Source organism: Lagopus leucura, unplaced genomic scaffold, assembly GCF_019238085.1.
Source record: "Lagopus leucura isolate 7727_CA_CO unplaced genomic scaffold, USGS_WTPT01 Super-Scaffold_1, whole genome shotgun sequence".
Classification (NCBI taxonomy): Eukaryota; Metazoa; Chordata; class Aves; order Galliformes; family Phasianidae; genus Lagopus; species Lagopus leucura.
In genome coordinates, this window is record NW_024962250.1 from 4,860,911 (window position 1) to 4,879,266 (window position 18,356).

At 37.1% G+C, this 18,356-nt stretch overlaps 1 protein-coding gene across 2 annotated transcripts in view; it reads left to right on the plus strand.

Annotated features, from left to right (window-relative positions):
• Positions 1-18,356, plus strand: part of EXT2 (exostosin glycosyltransferase 2) — a 71,873-nt gene that overhangs the window by 38,371 nt on the left and 15,146 nt on the right. For both annotated transcript variants that reach the window (XM_042866414.1, XM_042866405.1), the window contains exons 9-10: positions 5,129-5,318; positions 16,728-16,894. In XM_042866414.1, the coding sequence (XP_042722348.1) occupies positions 5,129-5,318; positions 16,728-16,894 (357 nt within the window). The remainder of the gene's footprint in view (positions 1-5,128; positions 5,319-16,727; positions 16,895-18,356) is intronic.

Here is an 18,356-nt window from a genome sequence, read left to right on the forward strand (position 1 = left end):
TTTAGTTGCTTTTGCTGAAATTCTTTTAAGCCTGTTTATAACATAGGCCTATAAAACATTAGGTTTTGTTTGTAAGTAGATGCTTTTGAGTTTTGACCTTGGGTGATGTAGATCAGACTTTAATAAATCACTTGAGAATATCACCATGCCTCACATACTATTAAACATACTAGATTCAGTTTTTCCCAGTGAGACAGGAAACAGAACCATCGTTTGGCTTAAACTAAAACAAATAGACAACTTTGTGCAACAAATGCCATTGCTTTAGAAAATCCTATGCTGGATGTTCATTTGTGGGCTCTGTCCAATTACCAGGCAGATCACACTTTCTAAATGATTTCTAAAACTACTTTTAAGCTCTTTGACTAGTATGTTATAGCTCATACTCCCCAGATGATGCCAATATTATAGTTGTACGAACATCCTGGTATCTTCAGAACATTAACCAAATATTAATATACACTTTTATAAAACTTATTTACCTGTAAATGAGAAATGCCCAGGCTGCCATCCAACCTGGCCTTGAACACCTCCAGGTATAGGGAATCCACAGCTCTCTGGGCAGCCTGTGCCAGCACTTCACCCCCCTCTGAGTTAAAGAATTTCTTCCAAACGTCTGATCTAAATTTCCCTTACTTTAATTAAGGACTATTCTCTCTTGTCTTGTCATTATTAAATCATGTAAAAAGTTGGTCTCCCTCCTGTTTCTAAGCTCCCTTTGAGTACTGGAAAGCCACAGTGAGGTCCCCCTGAAGCTGCTTTTTCTCCAGACTGAACAAGCCTAACTCCCTCAACTTTTCTTCAAAGGAGAAATGCTCCAGCTCTCTAATCATCTTTGTCACCCTTTGATTCTTCAACCTACCTGCCTTATTGAAAGCATGAACGCAAATTTTATTCTTGATAATTCTTTTCTTCTCACTGAAAATTGTTAAAATTAAAGACTTGAAGAAACGAACCTGAAGTTAAGTTTTTATGTCAAAAGATGTGTTCAGCCAATAGATTCAGTGTCAGAAGGGCTCGGACAGCTGATAAAATTTAAGCAACTAAGCAAAAAAAGATGCTGAATAACTTAGCATCATAGTCGCATGATATATTTTGGCATTTGTAATCTGTGATTCACATGGTATCACATTTCATCACTCAAGTAGGAATAGATAGAAACTCCTGTGTGCCTCGTAGCTAAAATGATTTTGGGGAAGGTTTGTAATCTTCATCAGAATGTGAAATGTTGGGTATGCAACTTGCCTTGTGATTCTGCGGAGCATAAGTGCCGTGGTTGGCTCCAGAGAAGGAGAGAGGTTAATTCCTTCGGTTTTGCCCTATGACCACTCGAGGATGGGAAGCATGATGAAATACTTTCTCAAAGTATTCAATAAAAGCTTATCATGAATAATTGGAGAAAAATAGAATAAATCAAGGCCTTTTTGGTCTAGTGATTCATAATTGAAACCACATTGAGGTTAGGATTGATATTCTGAACAACACAGCTGAAAAAGCCTTACATTGGCAAGGGATGCATCTCTGCTTTACTTAGATATATAGACAGACTACTTAGCTATTGTATAAGTTCAGCATTCTATTGCCATTGTCTCTCTATGCTTTTAACTGAGAATTGTAGTCATTCAATCTGTATGATTTCTAAAATATGTTGACTAAAACAAGAACTAAATCTGGTTATTGAAAATAAAATATGTAGGGAGGAAAACCCACTGTCTTGTTCATGGTAACAGTGAAATTTCATTCCAAACTGCTGTTACTGATTTTTCCCACTAAAAGATGTCTGGGAAGTTCTTGCTTTATTTCTAAGATACAAGTATGCATGCACAACTGCAGTAGCCTGAATCCTTCCTTGTAATACTTATCCAAGCTTGAAATCTCCTCTCTCCCCAGCATTAAGCCATCTCAGAGTTCTTGCTGTTATTCAGGTCCCACTACTTTGGCTGTTCATGTGATCTGCAAAGGGCCGCCAAGCCTAAGCGACATGAAATTACTCTAAGGAAACTGGTGTTTGAACTTGATCTGTTTTGCCCATAAAAATGATTCACAACAAACAACCTATTAATCTTAGATTCATTATCCTGGCTCCTCTAATTATATTAGCTGTGAGGGCAAGAGTGAAGGATTGTCTTATCCGTAGTTGAATGTCAGCACTTTGTCAAGGAGAGGTGATGGATAATCAGTCCAATGCTGCTGCTTGCTCTTCTTTCTGAGAGTGAAAGTCCCTATGAATTTCCATCATGAGTGTTAATAAAGATGGGTCTGGAGCAAATGTTCTTTCACCCTTGGTTTCTTGATCAACGACTAGGAAAACCCATCCCTGTGTCATTATCCACTTCATACTTTGCTGCCATAATGGAGATTTAATTAGATTGCTGTTGAATTAATTGCCTGCATGGTTTGCTTTTCCCGAGGAGAAATCTGGAAGACTTTAGTAAATTATGGAGGCTTGAATTTGCCCGATTTCCTGCAGAAAGCAGGGTCAATAGGTCTCAGACTGTAGACACACTCTTCAGGCAGGCAGCAGGGGGTTGGCTCTTAATGGCACTTGAGAGATGCTTAATTGCCTTTTTGAAATGTTTTTTCTCAAATGAGCGGCTTGGTTCTCCCATCCATTAGTGTGGGTCTACAGGCTTTTCCTTTCCATCATCTAGTAGTAGATGCATGAGCAAAAACACCTGAAATGTTGTCTTATTTTTCCTAAGTTATAAACAACAGGGGAAAATGTTTGTGCCTTTCTGAAAGTAGTAAAAGTAGGAATTTAAATGTACATAAAACACAGGTTTTTAAGAGAAATTATGATAATTTCTGTAGGCTACATGTACATGTGCATCTTTAATTTTTCGTTGAGTAACTGAAATAGTCTTAGAACAATATAAACAGTATACTCCTTTTCAAGGGATATTATAGCAAGTAATTTTGTAGCAGATGCTATGGCCACAGAAAAAGCGGGGACTATTAATTTAAGTGGCAATACTCACCTGTAAATAATAAATACAGATTAAATACATAGAATACAGAATAAATACATAGATTACTTTACCAGTTATTTCTCCTTGTAGGGCAGAAACATAAGATTTTCTTGGTAGCCTGCTGACGATGAAATTAAACCTCAGCTACAAGTATTAATGAAAAGAGGGTTCTGAATGTTGTTTCAAAGAGCTTCTCAACATGCAAGGATCATTTTGGGGTGGTGGTTGGTTGTGTGGAAATGAATTTGTAAAGCTTTAATGGGATGGATTCTGCTTTATTGGCATTGTGATTGTGACTTGCTGTAGGAACTTTTGAAACTGGAATAAAATCAGACACTTAGCCCACTTGTATAACTGGCATGCAAAATTTGTCTCAGCATGTATCCACTGTTAAAACAATGAATATGTATATTCTGAGTTACTGAATGTAGTACTCTGCTATCATAGGTAGCCACGTCCCTTTCGTGAACTGAAGTTGAATATATTTGTTACTATTTCTATTACGTCTGTGGGCTAAAAACTGCATTTTTTTCCATTAGGAACCTCAGCAACACTGTATACCAAATATACTTGTATGAGACATGATAAAGGGCATCTGCAGCTGAGGACTAATCTGTCTTTCCAGCTGTTTTGAGAAGTTTAGTAATTGGTATTACTCCTACTGACAGATTCTTGCCTGGAACATGTCCTTAGACCATCATAGATAAAACAGTGTGCTAATATTTGTGCTTAAAGTAAAACTGCTTTTCTATCTCATGTATTTATCCTCCCTTCCATGCTGATGTGTATGTAGAAGTAAATAGTATTCACATTGTATTTTTTTTTCCTTTGTTAAAATGGTCAAAAATGCTATGATCTGTTTGAGCACAATAGGCTCAGTTCTCCCTGTCCTCGTAGTTAGAAAACATTCAAGTTAGAAATGTCTTACCACTGAGCACGAGGGTGACTGTAGAGCATGTGAAGAAAAGTAGCCCAAAGACAAAATCAGAACACGGAAAATTGCAATATTTATTGATTTGTTACAAATTAAAAAAAAAAAAAAAAACACACACAAAAATCCAAGAACTTGTTTTTCTCCTAACAAAAGCAGACTTATGAGTTTAGCTGGAGATCCTCACAAGGTTTCTGTAACCTGCAGGCAGTTAGTGGCTGCTTATGAGTGTCCATAGTTTTTACAGGCTGGCGTTCAGAACTTCCCTGCAAAACAGCATTGCTCAGTTTCTGCTTTCCCAACTCTGCTTTTCACCTCATCCCAAAGGGTCTTATTTTTCCCTTTGCTTCTCTCTCTGACCCTTGGTATCTGCTTGGAACGTCAGCTGGAATGGAAAAGTTGAGACTACAACACCGACGCTTTCATTCCTGTTGAGCAGTCCCTTCACTGCTTCCTCCCCTGCGTTGTTGGTTCCAAATGAGGTTGGCACACGCAGTGAGAATTTCACTGTCTTGTCTCTTGCCAGTTGAGCTGGCTTCCTTATGCTGGCAGTGTATTGAAATAAGACCTTTAAAGTCGTAAGAGGGATGCCCTAGTTAAAATTCAGGAAGGGTAAATAACTCTCTGAAATTCATCTTTGTATCTCATGCTTTTTTTTTTTTTTTTTTTTAAGCAGAATAGGTTTTCTCACCCCATTTAACAAACCAAATTTTGTGGGAGCTAATACATTATTCTTCCTAGTGTCTGTTTTGGTGTTTTTTTCCTTGATTCCCATTTTATGTTTTTTGCTGGTTGTTTTTTTTTTTGTTTGCTTTCACTTCTGAAGCTGTGTGGCTGATTAGGTTTCTGTTTGCTTAATGAGTTCTGACTGTAAATGTAAGTGTTTGAAATAGTGAGTAGTAAATGAGAATTGATTCTTGGTTTCTGAGTTCAAAATTTACCATAGTTTTCTTTCTCTGCAAATTCTGTCTGTCTCTTCCACTTGATTTTTCCCTAAAACCACTCCGGTATGCAATTTTGCCTGTAGGCAAAAATGAAAATTGAATTAACAGAGGAGCTGGAATGAAAGTTTTGAGAAATTGCTGAAGTTCACTTCTGCTGAAATTAGAGAATTATTCTGTCTACTCTGAGCCTACTTCACCTCTGATGCTTGAATGCTGACTATGTGAATTACTTCCTGCTGTAACACTTGTTTTTATTTGAATTATTTTATTGTTTTCCTTCACAGAAATGGAGCAGTGTGAGCAATCCACTCTTCCTTCCATTGATCCCACCACAGTCCCAAGGATTCACAGCAATTGTTCTGACTTATGACAGGGTGGAGAGTCTTTTCCGAGTCATCACCGAGGTGTCCAAAGTGCCCAGCCTGTCCAAATTGCTCGTTGTCTGGAACAACCAGAACAAGAATCCACCTGAAGGTAAGACTTGGTCTAGGTGTAGTGGAGGAGGGTGAAACTGGGAGTAACATGCCTTCAAAAACTGTTCTGTAGTTACTTTCAAAACAGCAAACCGAGATTTTTGTGGCGACGCTTTTGAAAGTGAAATGAGAAGGGCCAAAGTAGATGAAAAGAAACCTTCCAGTTGTTCTACTGCCAGCTTAATGTCAAAGGTAACATGAAGTAATTGCAGAGACATTGGCTTCCTTACCTTTGTTTTGGAGAGAGGTAAAGAGAAACCATCTTTGTTTTGTCGATGCTTGATTTTATTTCTCTGTAGAAAGACATATGGGCCTTGATTAAAATGTTTTTGTTTCCAACACATATGATACTGTGTTTCTCTTTGCACAACAGAATCTGATGGAAGCTGCAGGATCCCTCCAACTTTGAAATTCGTGTTTATTTTAAAATGAGGGTACATTCACAGACCTTTATTTTGTGCTCATTGCTATGTAGGGTGACATTCACAGAATCACAGAATTGTAGGGGTTGGAAGGGACCTCCAGAGATCATGGAGTCCAACCCCCCTGCCGAAGCAGGTTCCCTACACCAGGTCACACAGGTAGGCATCCAGGTGGATCTTGAACATCTCCAGAGAAGGAGACTCCACCACCTCCCTGGGGCAGCCTGTTCCAGTGCTCCGTCACCTCACTGTAAAGAAGTTCTTGCGCACAAGAACTTTGTGTGGAACTTCCTATGCTGCAGTTTCCAGCCGTTTCCCCTTGTCCTGTCTCCACTCACCACTGAAAACAGTCTGGCTTCGCCACTCTGCCCCCACACCTTTGATACTTATAGACCTGGATCAGGTCCCCTCTCAGTCTCAAGGCAAGACTGTTCATAGGGGAGATGCTCCAGGCCCTTCACCATCTTCATAAGTTCTAAACATTGGTACAAAAGACATGAGCATTATTTTGGGCAGTTAGTCTTCTTTTCTCATTCTTAATGAAAGCCTGTATCTACAGTACTTGTAAATGAGTTTGTTTCCTGTATGTCATAGCTATGAATTGGTTATTCTCATCTGAAAATGTAGGTGATATTTTTCTGGGAGAATAAATGCCTTCTTCTAGGACTGTGTGTTCAAAAATGCTAACTTTGGTGGTGCAGAACTTTGTGTATTCATCTGTCTTCTGGAGCAAAAGAAGTCTGTTAGGACTCCTTGCTTTGTAACTGTATTTGCAGAAGCTTCAGCTGCTGCAGTTTTCCACTCTTCAGAGTTAGGTATTTGGCACAGTGGTAAGATGCAGTGCAAAAATTAATCCCTGACCACTTGTCTCAATCTGCCATGCTCTGACAGCTTCTCTGGAGCCAAGCTATTGCAACCCTCCACTTGGCTCATTTGCCATTTTGGCATCTTGTTGCAGTTCAAAGCAAGTAGCTTTATTGTTTGCTTTGAAAAGCATTCTGTAATACTGCTGTTCTAAACATCTCAGAATTTAGTGGTTTATAAAATGCTTTGCAAACTTTTGAAGTGAGAAGTGCTGCATATAAATTGATGCTGGAATTTTTGCAGTTAGAAGTTTTTCTCTGAAAGTTGAAATGCTTAATGTTACACTCATTCAGTTATGTAAGCTGTGAGCGAACATCTACTGAGTGCAGGTGGATTTGACCCAAATGGATTGTTTCCATGTTTTGCTTTGAGTGAAAAAGAAAGTAGAAGAATAGGAGAGTTGAAACAAACGTTGGCAAGATCTTTTCTGTTAAATCATTCATATTAATCTTAAACTTAGAAATTCTTGAGAATTGAAGTGTTTAATTTTTTCTATCTTAATTATTATGAAGTCTAATAGCTTCAGAAAAAACTGCTGTTACCTCTAAGCATAAACTTGCAATTGAATGCCCAGGAAGTTGTGCCCTTATGTTAGACTAAGCATTGCATCGAAGTAAATGACCATTTGTTTCCAGTGCTCCTTGTCTCCTTATTGCTGTTATAACCATTATTATCTTGGGCTATGGCTGAGGAGAGGTCAGTTTGATTAAATTAACTTGTTTCATTTCAGATCCATGCAGGGCATTCCACTTGGCTCTTCAGCCAGTCTCTCCTTCAGTCTGTCTATTAGTGATTCTAATCCATGGACTTCAAAGCTTCTGCTGTTTATAGCCTGTTAAAGCCAGGAAGTTTCTGATGGATTAAGGCAAGGAATGAGTTTGAAGTTTGTAATGTGCACCACTGTCACTGATAAAGTCTAGTTTATTACCCTACAGTAGTATCTGTGCTTTTTGGGCCATTTTCTTTTAATTGATTGTAGTAAAGCTGAGGTGCTTAACCTCCTCAAGCACCCAGAGCTGTATTTCCTGATCATTTACATATACAGGACATTTCTGTACAGAAGCAAGTCTTGGCTTTTGGCACTGCAACACTTTGTGATTTGCTTTTGTTCCAAGTGTACAAGAGGGAGGGCTGAGTGGACAGTATCAAGGTTGTCTTTAGCACTGATTATAGGCAGTGAATTGTGAATTGGATTTGAATCTCTTGAAATGGACCTGGCACAGTCTGCACAAGTATGACATGGGCTGCTCCTTCGCCTTGTCATCACAGGAATAGTATTATAATTGAAAATGACACCAGTTACACTTGATATTTTTATCAGAACAAGTATGTGTTGTAAACAGAGAGAATCTGTCTCTGGGAATTGAGATTTTCAAACACCTGCAAATTCTAGAATTCGTGTTGGTATTTAATTTTTAAACAATGAATACTTACGTGCTTGTAATAATGCCTTTATGTAAGCAAAATTCAGTGAATACAGAACTTAAGAAGAGAATTAAAACGTTGTGTGAAATTTAAGAAGCTACTCCCCTCAAGAAATGGATAATTCCATAAAGACTGAAATCTTCTTTGCTTCTCTTCAATATTTAGTAAATTTTGAGTTAGGAGGTACATTTGTCAGTAAAGCAGGAGTGTGGGGTCTACATAAAGCATACGCTTTTCAGATCTAATTGTGTCAGGGGCTAATGCAGCTCTGATATGGCTGACAAACTGGCAAACTCTTTATCACATTGCCTTATGTAAGTAACAGAGGTCAACTGATAAATTGAATACTTGACTGGAAAATTTCACCCAAATAAAATACAAAATTCTAAGTTGGAGATAAAGTGTGTACATATGTATACATGTATACACACATACATGCACAAGCAATTAAAGAGCAATTTTCCCCTTGTCCTATGAATTTGTGACGATGACTCCTAAGTTGAAATGTTTAAGAGCTTCATGTGCAAGTCTGAGCTCACAACTATACATTTCTTTTATAATTAACGAGAAAAAAAAAAAAAGCACCTCCATCTAGTCTGGATGACATTTATTTTACAATGAAATAAAGCATCCTTGCAGAAGTACCCTTTTGTTTTCACTGAGTCTGAAGGAAATTTAAGGTGGCCAGTACAAACTTGAATGACTGGTCTTAGCCACTTAGCTGTCTGCTCTAAATCCAGTTTGTTTTTCCATGTGGAAAAACACCTGAATGCAATGAGGAACACATATCTTGTCTCTCAAGATTTTTGAGACATAAGTTAGTGAGCACTGAATAACAGTGCTTCAATTAATTTTCCTAGGCATATAGTTCTTAAGGCTGGACACTGACCAGACACACATGCTCTACCTGCTCAGTGGGAGAAACTCTTTTTTTTACTGTGCCTCAGTTTCCGTGGCTGTAAAATGAATACAACAATATTGTTTTCCATACAACACTGAGATCCGTAGTTTAAAACTGCTGTGTAAGTAGCATTATTCATGGCATTATTATTAAGAAGATGCTGAAATCTGTAATTGTAATCTACTTTTACATCAAAATCAAGAAGTAGAGGAAACTGCTTTCAGTAAGATTTTCATCTGAGAACCTTTAGGATATTAATAAAAATCTATTTTAACTGCTTATTCCCATTTTGCAGCTTTAGAAACTGAGGTCACAGAGGTGACATCTTCACCATCACTCAACTCAAGAGCAATGAAGAGATTCAGGAGGGTCTTGTGATTAAGTCTTTCTTTTGCTTGGTAGAAAGCACTCTTTTCCCCTGCTTTCTATCTGAGAGAGATATGTAGACATGGATGTGAATGAAGAGGTGGAAGCTTTACTGTATATTTTGAGATAATTGCTCAATGTGTGCACCAAAATAGGACCACTGTGCTATGGGTGAGACTGGAAATCAAGGGTCTAATTTTATGTTTGGACTCAAAGTATGAGCGGTATCTTAGGAGAAGAAAAAAAAGCTTCAGCAGAGGCAAGTATGAGCAATGCAGGAGTCTTGTGGAGGCATCTCAAATTTTTCACAGAGCCAGCGGTAAAAATGTTGGATCTTATGTGTGAAACAGCAGAGAGGAAGTATCGCATATGATAATAATTTTAATCCAGAATTTTAGTGCTTTAGGGAATAAATTTGCTAATCTTAAGTGTTTTCTAAATGTGGGGGGATGTGATCTCTGTTCTGTGTCTTTGGCTCAGTTTTGTATATATACTCACCCATATGGGTTGTATAAGAAGTCTGTTAACCCAGCCATAACATCCCATGACTCCATGTATGATATTAATAATAAAAAAAAGCTTTGAAATACTATAGGAAAAAATGATTTTCTCTCACTCACTCTGCATCCAATATAATAAACATTGTGGTCCAAGTGTCTGCTGCTGGGAATATTTGTGTAGACAGGATGTTTTTTTATTTTCTCAATTCAGCCAAATACTTTTGCCCTTTCATTTGAATTTGTCTAAATTACTAGTTCTGATGTTCAGAAAAATAGTCTGTGATAGTAATTTCCACTAACATTTCATCGTGTGTTTCACGTTTCAGGCAGTTGAGGAAATCATCTTGTCTACCACATAAATGGTATATAAATGCATTACACTTCATAAATGCACAATAAGCTAGAAATCATGTCCTACAGTTTGATTCCTCATTAGGTTCATTTTTATCAAAATAAAAAGTATATTTTAAAGAATGTGTATTTTCTGCATAGTTCTATAAGCACAGTTTCCTGGACCTAAGTTGTTGATAAACTCAGAATAAGGTATAGACTGTATATTACCACAGTAACCATGTCTTTCTTTTGGTTTGATAGTATGAATAGACAACACTGATATAAACCATTGGGGATAAAGATCCCGAGGGCCCTATAGATCACTGTATCTTAAGGGAAAAAAAAAAAAAAAAAAGAAGAAGCCTTAAATGACAGCTCTTATCCTACTGTGCCTTTAATGCTGGACACTGGTAGGAATATTCTATTGAATTTCTTTTTAGGCTTTAAATTAACTTGTCTTCTTCACAGCGTACTTTATGCCATTTTCTTTGATTAGCTAAGTAACTAATTGAGGACTGTTCTAGTCTTCTATGAATCATTTTAAGGTTGTTTTTTTTCTGAAAGAAGTCCAGAAATTTAGTTTTAACAAAACCAGAGCAGAGGCTCTCAGTAATGTCCCAGAAACCAGTATTCTGTTCTTTATATATGAGAGGAATTCTGCGCGTTACTGTAGACCAACACAGAAACTGTGATGTTGGTAGGAAGCAACTTTTTTTAGATGGTTTATTGTAAGTCTAAGCAGTTGAACTACCTGAACAGACTTTCAGTAAGCCATTGCTGAAGGAACGCTGGTAGTTAATAGTTGTAACATGCTGCTAATTCTGACAATTTTTTGAAACTTCAGATACCAGCTAAGTTCTGTCCTTAAGTCCAGACTGGAAAACATTCTTCATTAGGCTTTCTTCATCAGCTTCAAGTGGTTGAATTCTCACAAACTACTGTAGGCCAATTAGAATGATTATCAACTGAAAGATCTTGTGAAAGATCAGATTTAAGAGTTGAGCATCTGAGCAATTACAGATACATACAAAGAAGCATGTTTAGAGATGTTTTCTGACAGCTTTTTTATTGATCTTTGTCTACTTTGCACAACTACTTGAAAGGTTTTTCCTTTTTGCAGTTCCCAGAGGACTACTTAGGAGTTGTGGGAAATCTGAGCTGTGTATGAACTAATACTCTGGTGCCATGTAATCTGCAGTCATGAGATTCTCCTGGCTGTTCTTACTGAGAAAATAAAACAGAGCATGTTTGCATGAACATGTTTGTATGAGCGCCTTTATGCAAGTCATCAAAATGCCATTGTTTTACCCAATAAGTTCTTCTTTTTAAATTTCAGTTTGTCAAATTGCTCTTACTATTGACAAGTGTTGAATTTTCTACTTTGAGCTTTACTTTGAGCTTTTTACTTAGTGCTTTTTACTGTGTTCTATTTCCAGCTCCTCCTTACTATCCCTATCTGCTCCTTCCAACTGGAAATGCAATAGACCATCTTCATTTAAATATTGCTTGCTATTTTTGAATGTGAGTGTCCCAAAAATATTATTTAACTCTTTACAATAGCTGACTCTTGTTCCCTAGGTTGAACGTTGAAAATAGAAATTAGATAGTCCCTAAAAATTAGAGCAAGTAATTTCCTATGCAGACAGTCTTTTTTTTTTTCTTTTTTTTTCTCCCCTCTGGATAAGACAGAAAATAACACATGTACTGCTAAAAGACTTACCAGTTTCTCAAAAGTGAGGAATCAGTAAATGATGCTGTTGCCATCACTCTTTGAAAAGAGATAATACTTCTAGATGGAAATATCATTGTCTGTTATCTTTTTTATGATCTCTCTCTCCTATATATTATTTAACAATTCCTTCTGAGCTGAGAAACAGGTCTGGATTTGAGAACAGTAATTCATTATTACACATTTTGCAAGCCTGTGTGCATTTTCGTTACAGACATCTGATGGCAAGATGGTAAACGTGGAGAGATATGGAAAAGGAAACTTCATAGGGGGAGAGAAAATTGACTCTCATAACTGTCATCCCTTCTATTTGCTATTTCTTTCCTGTAATTGAAAATTGTAGAAAAATGTGTATTTGGGGGATTTTTAAATTATCATTTTTATTTATTTATTGTTGCTCTTCATTATTAACTGAGTGTTTTAAACAGGAGCATAATTACAGCACTCCTTTCTTGGAGTAGTGGAGGTAAACACTGATTTTAATCCTGTAGTTTGTGGAAATCATCTTGAAATCATGCTTGAAAAATTTGCTGTGAGATGCGGAGTTACAGGACTTAATGGCAGAACTGTGGGCTGGCCAGAACTGCAGTCATATTGCTAGGGATTGTAAGCCTATTAGAAGTGGAAGCTGCATTTGGAAAAATGTGGAAAGAGCTGATTTTGTTTTCAGAAGACCACATGCTGTTTTCTGTGGTAGCTTCTGCAGTCAGTAGATCAGTAGTCTTGAATAGTGCAAACTGCCAAGAATGCCCGGAGTCTTGTTGCCAAAGAGCAAGTGTGAGTATTATTTGAACACTGGTCTGTCATAATTATTTCAGTGTGATACACAACAGGAGGTGCCTGTTGTTCTTTTCAGTCTCCATGTACAGATAAACTTTGTATACTCCAGGGAGCTCTATTTTAATGTTTTACCTCTGTCTTCTGCTGTATTCACAGAAAGCTCTTGCTAAATTTAAAAGAGGTAAGAGTATTTCCTGGTGCTCACTTGCATTTTTACTTCTGTATGCTTTAAGGTCCTCATATCATCTTGTAATGTGTTGTCTGCCTTTTCCATCACTTCTCATCTTGGGCTTCTTTTGTCTTTGTCGTACTCTGCTAAGTGATACTGCGCCCACTTACAATAAGAATTAAAGCATACACTTTTACTTAGGTTGTAATTAAAGCCTACTAAAATGAGGATTTCTCCCATATGTGTTTTGCTAGTGCTCAGGTTTCTCAGGACGCTGCCTTTGCAAGCAGGATCTCAAAGTTAAAAGTGTGGTGTCAGACCCTGCCTCAGACTTCTTATGCCTCATTCCTCCTGTGTGTACAAAGGAGAAGTACACTCATCTTTTGTTGTCTTTTAAGATAATTATAGACAATTTTAACCTTCCTGATGAATTCGGAAACTGGCTTTTGAAGAAACTGTTGTCTTTTTATTGATTACATACCTACATTGGAGTTCCTGTAGCAGTGCTAATTTTGAACTAGAAATACTTTGTATCTCTGAGTGAAGCCTGCTATCCTTTGTAATGATACTTCTTCTTCAGGTACTTAGGATAGTGGCAGCCCAAGTTATTTTGTGTCTTGACATCTCCCATACGCATCCAGCTCTGTACAACATTTAGTATCTGATCAGCCTCTAGGCAGCAAGTAGTTTTGACCCTTTCTTTCTTTTTGCATACTGCGGGGTAATTGATACCTTAATGTATTCCTCGGAGTTGCTCCAAAATGCTGGTATTTTCTGTTCATTTCAGTTCAAATTTGAACACTTTGTATTATGTTTCTCAAAGCACAACTGTTGTAGAGTAACTTACCTCATTTTGAGAATTGGTCATTTTGAGAGACTTTCCAAGACCTTGCTAAATCATGTGGATTTAACAGGATTTGCTGACATCTGAGATGCGTGCCAATTGCAGTTATATTACACCTTCACCTTCTTCTTTTTTTTTTTTTCTTCTTTTGCCATATTTTTATGCACATGCCATAACTGTTAGTAAGTTATCAAGCAGCTGATTTTCCAAAGAGCTTAAAGCTTAGAGTGTTGTTGCTTGCTTGATATTCTGAATTATTGTGTCCCATTCTCACTGGCTTTTTGGTTTTAATTTTTGTTTCACAGTGTTCCTGCACTGAAATAAGATCTTTGTTGCAGTTTGGTTGTCATTTTTTTTTTTCGTATGTGTAGAAAGCACAAGAGGAAGAAAACAATCCCAAATAAAAAATTAATTAGCATTTATAAATGAGACACGTTTTTGGTATTTATAAATAAATATGTACATATGTATACATGGTTATAACAGCTCTGATTGCTCCTGAAAAGTTGGCAGGGGAATCTCTTGGGGATCTCACAAGCTACTTAAAATTCTTCTGTATCAATACACACTTGATAATTGGGTAATTACTGTCAATTAGCCTAAGGTCTTTAAGTAGCTTGCAAATGTTAAACAGTCTACTGAGTTTGAGGTGTGATGTATGTCTTTGTAAGGCACTTGTAACTGTCTAGCAGATCTGTCAGCTTGCATTTTGTATGGCACGCCAGTAAGAAAGCAATGTTCTGTTTCTGCTAGAGGAAAAATACACGAGTAAAACTCAACAAGAGGCTACATGCATGTCAGGTAGAAGCCATGGTCTACATAACCACCCAGATAAAGGTAGATTTTGCGGTCACTTTTTGAGTCTCACAGGAATAACCCCAGGATAGGAAGCTGAATTAAAATATTGCCATTAAATATCAATTTCTTCTCTTTTCTTCTGGCCACCCGCACGGGCCAATCCTTCCTTCTAAAAAACAGCTCCGAAAAAAACTGACTTTTGAAGACTCTTGTTGTGGTTTGGAAGGAGGATTTTGTTTTCTTAGTGAAGCAGCTCTTGAAAGTCTTGAAGGAGCATGTAGCTCTGTGTTTTATTGAAGAGTATTGGGCAAGCAGTTATATCTGAGGGGTTTGCTGGCAGGGAGAGTGTGGACACTTTGCTCCTTGGTAGTTGTACGTGTTGGAATGAAGCAGCTCTTGTTCTTCTCCAGAAATGGCTGTCTGTCTGTCTTCCTGATGACAGTGGAAACAGGGCGAACCTTTTTGGGACACAAAACTGATTCTGGGTTGTTACGGAATTGGAAGTATCAGTTTGTAGCTCATTTATTTTTGGTGTTTCCTGTTTAATTCTTCAGATCATTCTTCTAAGAACTCTTACAGAAGCAGATTTGTTTTTGTTTTTTTAATTGCCCTCCACTCTTGCCCCAGCATTTCCTACTATTTACCCATCTACACATACAAGTGCTTCATCAGTCTATTTTCCCCTAGGATCACTCTGAGAACGCTGTCCATTCTGACTTCTTAATTCTTTTCAGTAGCTACTTTTAGAGGGGGAAAAAAAACAAAAAAAGTTGCCTTTCCTATTGTTTAATCTTGTGTTGAGCTTTTTTTTTTTTAATTATTTTTATTATTATTATTATTATTTTAAATATACCTAAGTTTACTAAGTGGTCCAGAGTACTCTGTATGACCTTATTGTACTCACTATTTTTCATGTCCCCAGTCCTTATATTTATTTCAGACCGCTGATGAAAATTTCAGTCCCTGTGTCAGTTCTTGCAGACCCTACCTATATACATTTTGATTTGACACAGAGAGCAACTGACAAAATCTGTTAGTAGTTTCTTTGTAGTTCTTTTAATGTATTTTCTTTTTTTTTTTCTTCTCATATACCATTCTGTCAGCCCCTCCATTTCACTAGCGAGAGAAACTCAAGTCTTCATCTGTCTCTTGTCTGCAGTAGTATCTTTCAAAATACTTAGGCTCCTCTTACCATACACAAGCTCTCTTCCTTCAAACTCTTATTGAAATAAATGTTCACTATGAGAGCAGGAAGAAATCAACGTATCACTCTTGTACTTGATGGCTGTCTATCTTTTTATTAAGCTACCATTTGATGAACTGATGTTTTTGTGATGAATCAAACTGTAATAAAAACTCCTGTTATATTTTGTATTGGAAAATGACTATGAGTGCATTTAGAATTAATATTTTATATTCAGTTATTCTATTTTGTTGACTTTAGCTTGGTGCTTTATACTTAAGCTTCCAGTCATGCTTTTTTAGGAATAGAATATGATTATGAAATCTTTCAATGTATTTAATAGTTTGCAGAGACCATTAATGCAACCTTAAAAGTGATACATTTTGAAAACAGCAAGAAATGGAAATGCAACTCATTCTAGAGTGAATTTTATATTTACAGTTTCTTGTGACTAATTAAAACACCATTTGACTTGAGATTTTTAATCCCTCTGTACTCTAGTGCTATGTTCTACTTGTAAAGATGATGTCAGGCACAGTAAGGCTCTTCATACATTTACTAGCTTACTTGTCACTGTCACTTAGAACTTTGAAGATAAAAGAAATTACTCAAGTATACTCACACACACACGGATCTTCTCCTGAACTGTTAACAGTGATTAGCATTTTAGGTACATCTAGGTCGTTAATTATTAAAATAAAATTTAATTTTGTCAGTACTTAATTGTACTGACATTGCTTTTTGCATTCTCTATGACTCTGGACTGCAGCCGGTGATTGTATACTGCTTCTTCAAATGGTTAAGTAGCTGCAGATGAGTAAAATGTTTTCTTGCTGTACATCCTAAATCAATATGGGGCATCACTGATTCTTGTTATGTAACTATCTCAGATTGCTGTCTGGGGCAAGCTATCCCCCAAACAGCTTAGTGCAGCTCTCTGCAGTGGACAAAAGAGACTTTTCTCTGTCTCTTGCCTTCATATATTTGCATTTTTGAGTTCAAAGTAGATCATAAAGAGAAACAAAGGTAGAAGTGCAGACCTGTTTAGAAGTAAGTTATCATACTGAATTATATTTCCTCTAACACTTTTCTCTAGATTCCCTCTGGCCAAAGATTCGTGTTCCTCTGAAAGTTGTTAGGACTGCAGAAAACAAACTCAGTAACCGCTTCTTCCCCTACGATGAGATCGAAACAGAAGCAGTGTTGGCTATTGATGATGATATCATTATGCTAACCTCAGATGAGCTCCAATTTGGCTATGAGGTAAGAGAACTCTGTTTTTTTTTCTTCTCTTACACTGTCCATTGCAACACGGTGTTTTTAAAGTGAAGGAAGGGTACTGCTGATTCAATTTGTTGCATCTCAGTTTATTGTGGCATTTCAGTGCTCTCTGACATGTTTTTACAGATTGCAATTACTTCATGGAAAACACTGCCCGCTAACAGAAAAATTTCAGTAATTGGCACAGTGAAACCAAGAGCTTCTAGAAAGCATTGCCTAATTTGCGTTGTGTAGATTTGTAATGGAAGTGGTCTGGAAACTGTGAATAGGATTCATTTAGTCAATTTCAATAAGTTTCCTGATATGATGACTTTAGTGCTGTGTAGCTTAATATTTCAGATATTTCAGAGGAGATTTAGCAGGGATTACAAGGGTTGAAGTTCCATACCTTTGGACTCTGCTTTGCTGGCTGCTGTGATGTAGTCTCTTAAAATAATTTGTTCGCTTGTCCCATTATCAAGCTGTTAACATTCATACACCTTAAAACAAAAATAACTGCTTTTCATTGGCCTCTTTACTGTAAAGCAGCATTTTCTGTGTTGGTAGGGGTACATTTCCATCACACTGATAGACAGGACAATTTTGAGAGATTAAGTGTTGGGAACAGAGGATGTCTCTTGGGGACATGCCAAAGTAAGGTGGAGTGCTGTGAAAAGAAGTGAAGAATGTCAAGGAGATACATGTATCATATGCTTGAAATGGCAAAGCTTCAACAGCTGCTGTTGTAATGAGGATATCAACAAAGAGAAGGTTTCTCCAAATCAGTTACCCATAGCAGTATGAAGAGGTGAAAGTCTTCATAGACATGTTTTAGTTGTTCGTCCAAAAGTACACTTGCTGAAAGCCACTCTGTTAATTTCCTTGCAAAACTTTGACTCGAATAAATATTGCCTTCAGTTTCTGAGTATATGACACAGTCCATAATACGACATGACTGTCCTGCACATGTGTAAGACAAACATGCTCTGTGAATAAATCATAAACTTTACAGAATGTAAGTTATGCTTAAGAATATATCATTCACACCTGTATCTGCAGTATCAAGAGCAAAACAACACTGAGGTTTGTATATGAGAGCTAGAACATAAAACAATTACGTAAGTTGAGTGTAATAATGGAAAATACTATCCAAAAGGGCAGAAAGCAAATGAAATGTGATAGTTGTATCATTTCTAATACTCAAATGCATTTGTTAACAAAAGAAGATATTTTTTCAGAAATGATGGAAGTATTCAATGTGAATATTTATGTGGTAAGATGCTTCTCACTCTCAAGTCAAAGAGCCTTAGCAAGCAACAAGTTTCTGGACTCAGGAAGTTACGTGTGGTAATGCAGGTATGTTGATACCATAACAAAGATGTTAGGAGCAGAAGGCAGAGGTTTAATCTATTGTGTGTCTGAAGAAAGGAAATACTTCCCTTGCCAGGTTAATAGTAATGAGTTA